This window comes from Chroicocephalus ridibundus, chromosome 2, assembly GCF_963924245.1.
Source record: "Chroicocephalus ridibundus chromosome 2, bChrRid1.1, whole genome shotgun sequence".
Lineage (NCBI taxonomy): Eukaryota > Metazoa > Chordata > Aves > Charadriiformes > Laridae > Chroicocephalus > Chroicocephalus ridibundus.
This window is the reverse complement of record NC_086285.1, coordinates 26,711,576-26,725,082: the sequence shown is the minus strand read 5'-3', so window position 1 is coordinate 26,725,082 and position 13,507 is coordinate 26,711,576. Positions and strand designations below refer to the sequence as shown.

Sequence of the window (13,507 nt, the reverse complement as noted above, 5' to 3'; positions counted from 1 at the left end):
ATCTTGATGGATCCTTTCCAAGTCGAGATATTCTACGATTCTGTAAGATAAACCTTTTGCCAGCTGCCACACCTCGAAACAATACTCTTACAAAAATTCAGAAAGCTTCAATTTCACAGCACAAAGCTATAGATAGTCACTGTGGTTTGTTCCAATTAAGTAATTTTTATCAATATCTCCATCACTTCTTTGAAATTAATCATGCTAACAATATTTTATCCTAAAGGCTTATTTTGTAAAACAACATTTTTCTGCTTTGACCCAAGTGATGGCTTTCTAGTTCTCCTGCTCTGTCATCTACATACAAATAGCGTTAGTCTGCTTCACAAAGTCTGAATGGACTTTGTGAATGGACTCTAAGTAGTACAGTGTCCTAGACAGAAAACTGTATTTCAGATCCTTTTAAAGGCTACACAGTTGGCTTTTGTTTATATGAATATATATAAATAAAATATTCATCAAAATATAATATGTATATCCATTTATATATGTCTGTGTGTGTGTTTGTGTGTGTGCGCATGTATATATTCTTAAAGAAAGAGAGAATTTAAAATTCCAAATTACTGCCTTCAAGCTACGGAATAATTTTTTTTTGATCTGTAATAGTTTACTTTCGTTCTGCAAAAGCAGAAGCCCAAGCCTCAAGCCATTAGTCTGTGAACAACTGCTTTTGACACAGCAGAAAGTATACGTATGCACACAGCAGTTGCAGAGGAACCTTCAGTTAACATCTAACACTTGCTAATCAGTTTTCCCGCTACCTGTTCAGAGAGTCTTTATACTCCTTCAAACTCCTGCTTTCCCAAGTTTCTTTCTGCAATAATGATGAGCAGTTAAATGTTCCTCCCCCTTCCAGAGATCTAATTGCTGAGCCTTTCTAAACATGCAGGTAGCACAAAGATCATTTGATTACTATTCCATTGTTGTAGAGTGTAGATTGAACAGAAAATGAAGTAATTAGAGTACTGAGATGAGAAGCGTGTAAATGAGACCAAGGACTCACACTGTCTACTTACCTTTTCACAGGGGCATCTCCCGTCTGCTCATCCACATAATCCCTTTTCAACTCTTCGGGAACATCACTGTCACTATCATACTCTTGATATGCGCTTTTTTCTTGCTCGTCTGATTCATACTGTTAAAAGCAATATTAAAAAAAAAATAATTTGACCGCCATTATTTTCATTATAATATTGTCACTCATTTAACTTAGCATTTTGGTCACTTCTTGGCTTTTACCTCAATCAGAATACATATAACTTTGCTGGCTGAAAGGCTGCTGACAATGTTCATTAAAAATGAAGCAGTCAAATTATACAAAGCCATTTGTAAGCGCATTTCTAAACAAACTTCTATTCTCAGATGTTGATTAAGAGTAAATATTTGCATCATCCTATTTCTCCCAGCTGATAATTTTTTTTTGCCTTCTTCTTGCTGTATCAAGTACCCACATATCTGAGCTTTTATTATTTGCTTTACAATCTGAAAAAACAGTAATAAAACCTCAAAATGTAGCCATACGGTGGCAATAAACCAAAAAAAACCTGGCACCACACACAACCCTTAATGATTAATGCAAGAAGGACTAAACTATTGCTTCACAAAAATACATGTTTATTTTGTTCACATTTATTTTTAAAAAACCCAATACCATAAAAACAACTTGCTGTTTTTTGCAAAATTGATTTTAGTACACTCCAAAAGACACTTCCACTAGAGAGCCTTTCAATCACTTAACCTGTTAGAAACCAATGGGATTTTGACTAAGCACAAACACTTCAAGAAAACAATAAGCAGTCAAATGCTACTACAAAACTATAAGTATTTCTCATGGATACTATTACCATGTAATTTTTTTTCTCACTAATTTTTCTGCACTTATTTTCTTCAACTGTATGCTGTTCTATCTACATTAACACCAAGAAAAGTATTGAATTGAACTTCAAAGATCACATGAGAATTATTTTCAAGGATAGAAGCTTTGAGCCTAACAAGTGATATTTAAAAAAATGAGCAACACGGCTACAGCATATATAACACAACATAGGATTTTCATGATATTATTATTGCTAGTGTATGATTTATGTGGAGAAATACTATTCATAATCACAAATAATAAATGCTTTTTACAATTATGAAGCCACACAAACACATTAAAAGTGTACAACTGGGATTTTTTTTCTCCCTCACGAACATTTCTGACAAAGGAAAGCTATAATGAAAGCAGCTCAGTTTATTTCAAAAATGAGCCGAGTTCAGGCCTGATTAAAGACAAAGAGAGTCATAGTTTAACTAACTTGGCTGGAACAGTATTAGCATGGAGAATTACCACCTCTTATTATGCATTAATATATAATAAATGACGTGCTCATTCAATTAAAATCCAGTGATAGTAAAATGATAAATTGAGTACAATTGTTAACTACAATTCATATTGATATACGAGGATGATCAGAAGGCCGGAGCACCTCTCCTATGAGGACAGACTAAGGGAGTTGGGGTTGTTCAGTCTGGAGAAAAGAAGGCTCCGAGGAGACCTTATAGGGGCCTACCAGTATCTTAAGGGGGCCTACAGGAAATCTGGTGAGGGACTTTTTAGGATGTCAGGTAATGGTAGCACTAGAGGGAACGGATTAAAACTAGAGATGGGACGATTCAGACTGGATGTTAGGAAGGAGTTCTTCAACATGAGGGTGGTGAGACACTGGAACAGGTTGCCCAGAGAAGCTGTGGGTGCCCCATCCCTGGAGGTGTTCAAGGCCAGGCTGGATGGGGATTTGAGCAGCCTGGTCTAGCGGGAGGTGTCCCTGCCCATGGCAGGGGGGTTGGAACTAGATGATCTTTAAGGTCCCTTCCAACCCTAATGATTCTGTGATTGTATGATTCTATGATATACGATTCTGACAGTTGACATATTAACTGTCTTAACATCAAAGATTAAAAGAATTTTGAGAATTATTTTTTTTTACATGAAAAAATACTTTATTAAGTCTCCTCAACCTAATGCTATTAATGAGCTGGAAAAGTTATTTAATGAGATAAAAATATCTGCATTTTAAAGTATGCAGTAAGTCACTCACAACTATTAAATAATGACCTCAACCTGAAGAGACCTTATAAATCCATTTGAATATGCACAGTCTGTAGTAAAATTTTAAAGTGCTAAAAGGAATTCAGATCTCTTGTAGCAATAATCAGTTCACAAGTGTTTAGGCAACCAGCCCGAACAAACCCATAGGAAAGCAGTAAGATTCATTGAAGTTGAAGAGTGTTACAAAACTGTAAGTTAACTGTATCACAACAAAGATATTTTAGGGAGCTACAGGAAAGAGTCATAAAGCATCTCACTGAAGCTCAAGATACAGAGCTGAGGTGAATGGATCCAGAGGCCTGCTTTCAGCCGTCCAGAACTGCAACAATTAAGAAGTTAAAAAAAACTTTAAAATTCTCAGAAGAAATCCTGACAGTTCTTACATTCCTACAAATCATTTGACAAGTAAATCAATCCCTTATGTCCTTGTCATGCCATTTCTTGAAATATGTGGAAACATGTCTGCATTCTCTGGAAACAAAATTTTGTGGCCTTCATCTGATATAATTTCAATTTTAAGTGCTAAAATGTGCCTCCACCCTAACTGGTCATTCAAGAAACCGACACACAAAATCTTTGTAGAAATTTTACCACATATTACCTAAGAGAGTTATTTCTGTTTCTATGTGAAGGATAACCAAATAGGTGTAACTTTTTTTAAAATAAGAGTTCTTTTTACGCATCAGCACTTTGGAACTGCTGGTAACGGAGAGTGGAGATGAAAAATGTGAAAAGGGAAGGTACGACGGTCACCTGGAGAGTATACGCACTTGGGTCACAAGAAACCTTGGTTCTAATACCAGCCAGGTTGGATGTCCTGTACAACTACTGACAAGTTAATTAACCCATCCTGTGCCTCAGTTGTCTGAGCAAATGTGCATAATACTTCCCTGGCTCACAAAGATTTTGGAAAGGATTTTATCCTTCCAGTGACTGAGTTAACAGACAAATACACTGATGAAAACCAAGTGCCTTCTTAGCATTGTTGAACACCCTCATCCACATTCTCAGTATGATTCTTCAGATTTACTTAACATCTTTCAATATTAAAAGCAGTTAGTTCCCATTTTCCAGTGCATTAAACTCAAGCTATTACATGGACTAAACCTGTTTATTTACAGAGTTGTTAGAAACATCTCAAACAAAGGAAATGTTCACCACAACTGATTTCCACAAGGAAGAAAAATCAAAAGCATCATCCTCCATAATCAATTTTAAATTACATTGAACAAACTGAAACTTAACTTTACATGCTAGTTAAAAAAAAATAAAGTTAGTCTGATACACTATTTCTAAGTTCTCCAAACACCGCTACATTTAAGGTTAAAAAAAACCCTATTTTATAATATGAATGGCTGTAAATCTAAGCTATATTTCACAAGAAAAATGCATAATAAATCATATCATTGGTATTTTACTTTTTCCACACAGAACATTCTGTCCCCCTGGCGTGAAAGGAAAGCCAAAATTCATTATAGTTCTTCACCAGGCACAAAATCAGATTTTATCAACTTAAAATGTGTTAAGGCTTCACTAATAAAGAACACTAAATTGGCACAAAGCTTTGAAAAAGAGGACAGTGCAGCCAGCCTTGAAAGTCCCTGACAATGTGCAAGCCTACCAAATGGGACACTGTTCAAAATTAAAGACAGGGAAATCACAACATGGACTTTTCTACACATGTGACACATCAGCCTACTGGTAAATCATGGGATCGTGACTCCCTCTAGCCTGCTTCACCAAGACCACAGCCCCACTGCTGGACCACTGAGGAAACCGCCCTCGGCACCACCAGAGAAGGCATATGGTGTCCTGACAGTGCTTTAGGGGAACCCTATCTCCTCCATGGTGCTGGCAGCGACAGCAGCCCGACATGCTAAGCATGAGGCAACCCTGAAATCCTTTACTAATGAGCTAACACTTACTGCCTCAAGTAGCCTCAGCTCTGGCTGGGACTGAGCCTCATACACCTTCAAAAAAGAGACAGCAGTAAACAACTGGTATGAAAACAATAGCCTTACATACAGAGTTTTTTTCAATAAAAATCTTTTAAAAAGCAAAACTACTCACAAACATGTACAAAAGTCTGAAATAAAGTCTTCAGTAGAGGGAGAGCTATCATTCTGGAAACCTCCAAAGTACTATTGGTATCATTAATCTTTATTTCATTAGGGATCATTTTAGCAAATATCTATCAAATGGCTGCCCAGATTCCCCAGAAACTTTATTTCAGAGTGGGTTTCTACAAAGTACTATTGAATTCTGATTTTAGCGTGCCCTGGAATCTACATATAAGCCTAACAGCAATAACCATGCAACTCTTTTCAGTTTACTTATATAAAATGTAGGACATGTTCTGCTGTATTACTTGACGGGAAGAACTACCACCAGGAAACAGACTCTCCAGCAGCTTCCTTTAAGCACAATGCAACAACATTTTACACCAAAATCAACTGTATTTTCTCTTCAAGTAACACAGTAGAAAAGAGACTGCTGCATCGCCCACAGAAGGAAAGACACTGCAGCATCACACTCAGGTGTGCGAGATACAGATCAAGCTGCTTTGCAACTGAAGTTCCACAGGAAAGCGAGAAAGACGAAGACAAAAACCAGAGAGCCATTAGTGTGACAAGCTGGATTAACTAACCTTAAGCAAAAAACCTAAACCCAACCTTATCACAAAAAAAAAGCCCAAGAAAACATTATTCATCAAAGGGGCAAACAAGAGCAAAAGCTTTAAGAAAAATATGCTAATATAGCTTTTAAGAGAATGCTACAAAATTTTGAAGTAAAACATATTTGACCACTGCTAGATGTCAAAATCTAGACAGAATTCTGAAAAAAATGCACAAAGTTACTGTTCAGTTTTACAGTAGATCCCACTGTAAAGCGAGTGTCCTAAGCATTTAAATTACAATTAAAAACTGCCTCACAAACATCAGATAAACCATGGCAAATCCCATAGGTGTGAACAAATAAAACAGAAGGAGCAACCCACAATGAGCCTTTCCTAAGAAGCCAGAAAGACAGTCCTAAAATGACAAAATTACTTCCACAAAGAAAGCTAACTTAAACACCCGGGAAAATACTAATTGAAGTGGAACACGTCTTGCTAGCCCTCAGGAACACTTGACTTCAGTGGAAAAAAATATTGATCCACTGCAAAACAAACTCAACTTTAAACAACATGCCTGGCTTTCCAGCACTGTTAAAAGCAAAGCAACCTACCTAATTAAAGAGTAAAGTGCCTTGAGATTTTAGATAGTACTGCAGTTAACTGATCTTTGTACTAAGACATTTTGCCATCATTGATACACAAAATAAATCATCATTTGCTAAGAGCGAGATTTGCTTTTCTTTTTTTTTATTTTTTTTTTCCTGAAATACTCCATACATACCCCATTGGAAGCTAACACATCTTCTGTCTCATCATCTTTGCTGTCAGCCTGAATTTCAAATGGGTTTCCTCCGTTACAGTACTGCTCAAATAAGGTTACTGCTGTGGAAATTGCTGAAGCAGGCTGCTTACTAGGTGACACAGACGGGGAACGTGACTGCTCCATGAACTTAAATTCCTATTAATGGAAATAAAGTACAATTTAATCAGCAACAAGACAGTTTCAGTATTATTATGACTTCAGTTCCATAAAACCAGAGCATAACAACAAACTTGTGGACAATTAACCTGATATGAAAACATTTTGCCAAAGCTTGCTGCTTATTTAAACATGCTTTCCATGCTGGCTCAAGCTAACCTTGAAATTGGCAATCTTACACTGCTCGTCTTTCTAGTTTTAGCAGGTTTTGGCTATGACATGCAACACATCTCCTGCATTCTGAAAATATTCTCTGTCTAAAACTAGGTGAAAACTAAGTGAGTTTTTATTTCGCATAAATTAGGAGATAAAACAAGACCTAAATTCTATGCAAAACTGTAGTTTTCTTTCTTTAGTAAATTACCGAGAATTTATTTTCTCAATATTTTATTTTTTAAAAGTTCTTTTTAACATTTATTACTTTTCAAACCCATTGCACATTAATTTTCTGATGACTGGTGAGTGCACAGACTTTTGCAAATATATGGACACATAAAGTATGATTTTAGACTTTTTTTTCTAAGGATCTTGACTCATCTCAGGTGACATTTTTACCTATTAAACTCTAGCTACTGGTCTTCGTAAATGGCAAAATGTCCATTATGATTTATCTAAAGGTTTAAAGAGCAAAATGTACGCAGCTAAAAGGACTGCAATGTTAGATTTCTGTTTAAATTAATAAATTACTTTCTGCCCTTTTCTGCTGCTGCTCCAGTCCCTTAAACAGTATGTATGGCTTTATAACCCCATTTCTCTATTGAAACAACTATTCGTTCTTTTGCTACTGGATGCTACTAAGGGTCCTCCTTCCTTTTCCCTACGAGCTATTACTGCCCAGTAGCCTCTTCCTTACTTCTACAGTTAACTCTACAGAAGTTGCGCAATTGTCTTTTGCTTGGGATTGCTCAGCTTTATCCATTTTTACACTTTAGTGATAGCTTTAATCATAGGCACCCACATTTCATTTGGCAAAACAGGTGAAATTCACCCACCAGGTGCTAAACTTCACAAAAATCCTTTTAGGACAGCAGGTGAGCACACCAATTACTTGCTTTCAGTTAGACTTCACCTCAGAAGAATTAACTTTTTTTTTTCCCTTTCCAAATGAGCCAGTATGACCTATGTTTCTAGAAACAGATGCCAAAATTGGTGCAAGCTAGTGAGCGCTCATGTGACTGCTTTCAGGCACTCATCTTTTAGCATCTTACTCCCAGATGAATACTTTAGAAATTGAAAACCGACATTAAAACATGAAAAATAAAAGCTAACATTATGCTTACAACTCTAGCATCTTCTGTAAACCTCCACCTGCCTGAAAAAGGAACACTACTGTTTTAAAAGCATTTAAAGCTAAAGTTTCCGATATCATGAAGTGAAATTTAGGGGGTTTTATCAGCCATTGAATACATTTGCACAATAGTTAATGGATCTTACTACTTATCAGAACACCTGGACTCTTAGCTATTAAAGTATTAATACATTTGTATGTGTTATTCAGAGAACATACATGAAGCTGCAGAATACTAAAGCTTGATTTAACAGGACAAAGTTCCCAAGTCTCATTCTCCAAAAACATTCTTAATTCTTCAAGACGGGTTCTGAAATACAACAAATGAATACTATCAATTGGCAGCAAAAGTAAATCAGGAAGTAGACAATTATTTAACTTACGCAGTGAAAAACGCCTTCAAAAACCGTATACGAAGTCACGCTTGAAAACAGATATTTAAGTCATTCTTTCAACTGACAGACCATCTGAAAGCTGTGGCTACTAACACAGTGTATGTTTTATGACACTTCTGGAGAAATTCTCGATGTCATTCTCCAAAATTTGGAAACAAATTTTTTTGTCAAAACCATTAGAAAGTATAAAGGAACATCTGTGATTATGCAGTAATACTGGATTGTTTTTCCTCTGTGTAAACTGTAGAAAGCAATATAATACATACAAACACTCCGTTAGTGGTACAACAGCTTCTGTGAGCTCACACAAGATAGATGCTTCTTTCAATAAACAGACTGAAGCCAACAGGTACAAAGGGAAGTGGAAAGAGCGAATGTTCTACAGACATCTCAGCTTTTCAGAAAAGAAAAAACTTAAGTGGCTATTAATCTCCTAGGCTATATTTTTCTTCATAGCTTAACTTTACCTTGGTACTAACACAGAAATTGTATTAGGGAAATGTAATCAAGCCACTACATCTCTGCGTTGTTTCCGTTATGTTTTTAATCCTTAGAAAAGCCTCCGTTCAGAGATAAGCAGAAATACCTTTATTAAAGAAAATCTTTTTGCCACGTAAGCAAGAACTCATACAGAAAAGACAGCAATAAGTGCTTATTGAGGTCACATTGCTGTACCTTTTCTTCTTAATATGTGGTATATTGGTTTGCTTAACAAGTAGCACTTGGTAAATTATGCACTGGGTTTCTAATTAGGCAGTAAAATATTTTAGAAATACCACTATTTCAATAACAAACTATAATCATCAGTACAATTAAAATTTTCATGCCTCAAGGAGGTGAGCAATATGTTGAATTATGACTACAGTTTGCTGTGTCTATTTAAATTCACCAGGTAAATGCAAAGGGACTTCAAGTGCTATTTTCAAGGCACCGAGTACCCGTAGCTTGCAGATCATCTTCCAGTAAAGCCAACAGAAACAACAAATAGAGATGCTCTGAAAATCAGCGTTGCAGATTAAAATTCCTTGAGAGGAAGACTAAGCAGAGTCATAGAAAAGCAAACATTTAAATGCCACACAGCACCAGTTTTTCTATCATTTCAAAGCTGAAATCAAGGTACTGACAAAGTACTTAAACAAAAGCTCGTCATTTTCACCAGCATACAATCCCAGAAAGTGGCACACATGCAAGGTCTGATGCATTCCTTCACTGAAAAGCTTTGGTGATCAGACACACCCTTTTACAAACGTATCAGAACAAAAATCGCCCTATTGATGTTCTCTGCCAAAAGCCCATCCTCACTTTTCAAAATAATCAACTTTTACCTAAAAAAGCCTCATGTATGCTCTCGTATTACATTGCTCTTCTACGCTTTTTGAACGACATGACCAGTTCCTTTGCATGCTTTCTCTGTGTCGGCAGTTCTCTGAAACACCACACAGCTCAGGAGACCTCATATGTCAAATTACACAATCAAAGAACTAATTACGCCTGGACTCTGAGCATTCCAGCTCTATGTAGCTTTTATGTACTAATGAATCCTTAAAAGCAGTAGCTTTTTTTTTCCCCCTCCAATTAAATACGCAAGGGAATGGAAAGCCACATTAGCTTGATCTGAAACGGCAAGATGCTTAAAGCTTTTATATAAATCAATGTGAAGGTTATAGCTGGGAGAAAGGGTTTTTTATATTTTTCCTTCTGAGGATGAAAACATCAGCCAATTAATCTTCACAATACCCACACAGCATATAATATGTAAAAAGTATTAAAAGGTTCACATAATATGAATCATATCAGTAAGTACTTCCTTTTATTTTCACAAGAATTACAAGAAACATTACCTTCACAAAAAACACAAGTTATTTTGAAAAATTAGTATTTCCATACATATTCCATCAATGTTCCTTAACCTTTATTTTACTCATAGATAATTCAGAAAATTTGTCTCTGATTCCCTAAGCTGTTAAATAGGTCCTTTAAACGTAAATAAAACCATAATGGTCAAAACTATATTTACTTAATCAAGTAAGGTATTATGTGGTACGTCAGTGCAATAAAAGACATTTAGGCAGACCAAAACAGCTCTTCTGAACCTAGAGCTGCAAGTTCAGTTTCCAAATCACTTCATGAAATTCAGTTCAGAGTTCAGAAATGCTTTCAAGAAATAAAGATAGGTGGCATGGCACCTTAATTAACTCGTTTCCTGACAAGACATAATGTGCATCTGGTTAAGGCTGAAGCTTTTAAGACAACTGGAACTGAGGTCTTCAACCGTCCAGACAGAAATCCTAGCTACAAACTACCAAAGCTGGAAGAAATTCCAAACCACATTCTCAGCTTCTGAATTTGGACACTGTCTCGTGTCCTCCTGTCATAATTTTCATACTTGACAGATTTTAGGCAGAAAGTCTCAGACCAAATGAGTTTGGATGTATTAGTTGTATGACAGCTCCCATACAATAGATGTCAACAGATCAAGACTGGGAAAGTAAGAGTTTTTTAGAGCAAGGAATGCTGTATTTCTTCTCATATCTTCCTAGCTATTTACACACAGAAAGAAGATAAATGCTACATAACTAGAATGAAAGAGCTGTCAATCATCCAAACCATTTGGGAAATCAAGACAATTAAAACAAACAGCCAAGTCTTGAAGCTGTCATATCTGAGGCCAGAGACTGCCTGCACGTGACAGCATATGACAGCATATGATGATTAAGTTGACTGAAACATAATTAGATATTGCCAATGAAAAAACTATGAAAACGTGACTCAAAAAGATGGACTCAGTACTAAACATCTAATATCCAAGTACTAACATCTAACACAAGACAAAACTGCATTATAAAAAAACGTTTCACAGCCACACGTGATCAGCTCTTTTTATGGAGCGGCATAGAAAAAGAAGCAACAATTTTGCTAGGAAGTATGGATTTCAGACGCATTCATACTCAGGATCCCAGGAGACAGCTTAAGAGGCAGCCTGAAAAACTACTGAAATTCTACGTAAAAAGTTTTTCATCTTTATCTGATGCAGAACTAGAGTTTTCCACAACTATTACAGAAGCAAAGGCTTCTCCACATCATCCCCTTCTCCGGAGTACAGAGCCCAGTTCTCATCATGAAACATATTCTGCTATCTATCAACCTCATTGCGGGAATATTATGCAGTGGAATTCCTCTGGAAAGCATTTAAAGTAAAACCCAACAAAAATAAATGCCATTAGATTCATTCACTGCACACATAGTAGTCTCACCTGTGGTACGTTTTGAAATAGTTAACACTCTGTTTTCTGATAGATTCTTGCAAAACTTCAGACTTACTGCCACAAAATTCTTCTCCAACTTGCATAAGCCTATAACAATAAAACAAAGTGTAGAAATATTCACTGATTTATTAATACTGCTGCTCCAATCTGAATTACAAGCCTCAATCATTACCACGAGCATACATGTATCTCCACCACCAAAGTTAAGTTGCAAACACTTCACTCATTTCACAAAAGTCCATGTCTCATTTCCCTCCAGATCCTGTCATAATGTCCCATACACACAGAGACAAAGAGCCATAAACAAATTAAATGTCTTTTTGAGATCCCACTATGCAGGGTAAGCTGTACAGCTCACAGTCTGGATCCGTCATTTTATTACCAAAACAGAAGCATATCATACTGTACAGGCTAGCGGTACTAAAATATTTTACTGCTCTTGACTAAGAGTCCCTTTAAAAGCTTTCAGAAACACGAAAATTGTCAGATCTGCACATCTGAAATCTTAAAGATGGACAAGACTGGAACCATATCACACTTAAGCACTACTTGAGCAGCAAAGCAATTTATGCTACCTCTCCCAAGTACTTCCTGGGAGCAGGGAGAAAGAAAGAGAGATCGGCACTCACTCAGACTCCCACATAAGAAGTGCTCTTCAAACTATCAGTAGATAGGAACAAAGCTGGCATCAGAATGTAAATATTAGCCTTAATTAACTGTGCTGTCTTATCAGTGTTGAAGTTTGTGCACACATATTAAGTGGTCTTATGCCCACATCAGTATACCTGCTGATAACATCAAGTACAAATATGAAGTCATCGTATTTGAAGTTAGACAGATCTGTTCCCAGAAGATATGTTTTCACTTTCAGTTGAACATCCTACAAAACACAAACAAGTTTTTGTATACTTAATATACTAAAGACAAAAAGGTGATGGCTCAGATGCCTGCTTCATTAGAACTTTTTGGTTTGTTTGCACTTTCAACTTCTTTTTGAGATTTAGAGTAGAACTCCATTTACTGTAATATCAATGATTTCTCATTGACTTTTTTCCTTGAACACTCTATAACACAAGGTCAATCCGAGACGCTTCATTGTCACTGTAAAAACAGAGCTTTGGATTACAATTCAGCCACGTAAAAGGTTTACATCTTTTTCATCATACATTTGGGGTCTCACTGCACATCAAACTGATCCAGCAGTCAGACCAGGAATATTGTGAAACCAGACAGGTTCACGAGACTTCAGGTTCGCCATAGCTATGGTTACAGCAGAAACATAAAGCAGTATGACTATGCTAACAGAGAAAAGCACATAAGAAAATAGATTGTGGGGCAGCACACAGGTTGGGAAAAGTGGAATCAGGCTGACAGCCATGTTAGTATGTTTTGGTATCTTGACTGAGTTTGTAAGCATAGCGACCAAGTAGGAACTGCGTCACAGAAATTATATTTCCATGGTTTTGATATATTTATCTCAAAGCAAATCACTTAAAGAAATCTCTCCCAGGATTTTATTTCTTTTAAGAAGATCAGTATAAATATAACTGTAACTAATATGAGGGGAGGGAGGGATAAATATTTAGGAAAAAAATTTAAAAAACATACCTGCCATATTCGTGAAAGCCCATGTTCCAATTTTTTTTTCACATAGCTGCGGTCAAAACTGTTCTCTTCAGTTCCAATCACATTGCTGCCATCTGAAACTGAAGGTGAAAGGTTTTGTAGATATTTCCAAAAGCCTTGAAACGTATCCTAGTTTTGTACCCCTCATGAAACTTCTGCCTTAGCCATTATCATATTATCCATTATAGCATAGACAAGTGTGCTCTTCACCGGGTAAAAAACTGGCTGGATGACCATGCCCAGAG

At 36.4% G+C, this 13,507-nt stretch overlaps 1 protein-coding gene across 3 annotated transcripts in view; it reads right to left on the bottom strand.

Annotated features, from left to right (window-relative positions):
• The window catches only part of VPS50 (VPS50 subunit of EARP/GARPII complex), an 89,800-nt gene that overhangs the window by 33,432 nt on the left and 42,861 nt on the right, over positions 1 to 13,507 (bottom strand). For all 3 annotated transcript variants that reach the window (XM_063324843.1, XM_063324846.1, XM_063324844.1), the window contains 6 exons: positions 13,245 to 13,342; positions 12,422 to 12,516; positions 11,625 to 11,723; positions 8,195 to 8,285; positions 6,490 to 6,666; positions 1,017 to 1,135 (listed from right to left, as the gene is read on the bottom strand). In XM_063324843.1, coding sequence (XP_063180913.1) covers positions 1,017 to 1,135; positions 6,490 to 6,666; positions 8,195 to 8,285; positions 11,625 to 11,723; positions 12,422 to 12,516; positions 13,245 to 13,342 — 679 coding nt within the window. The remainder of the gene's footprint in view (positions 1 to 1,016; positions 1,136 to 6,489; positions 6,667 to 8,194; positions 8,286 to 11,624; positions 11,724 to 12,421; positions 12,517 to 13,244; positions 13,343 to 13,507) is intronic.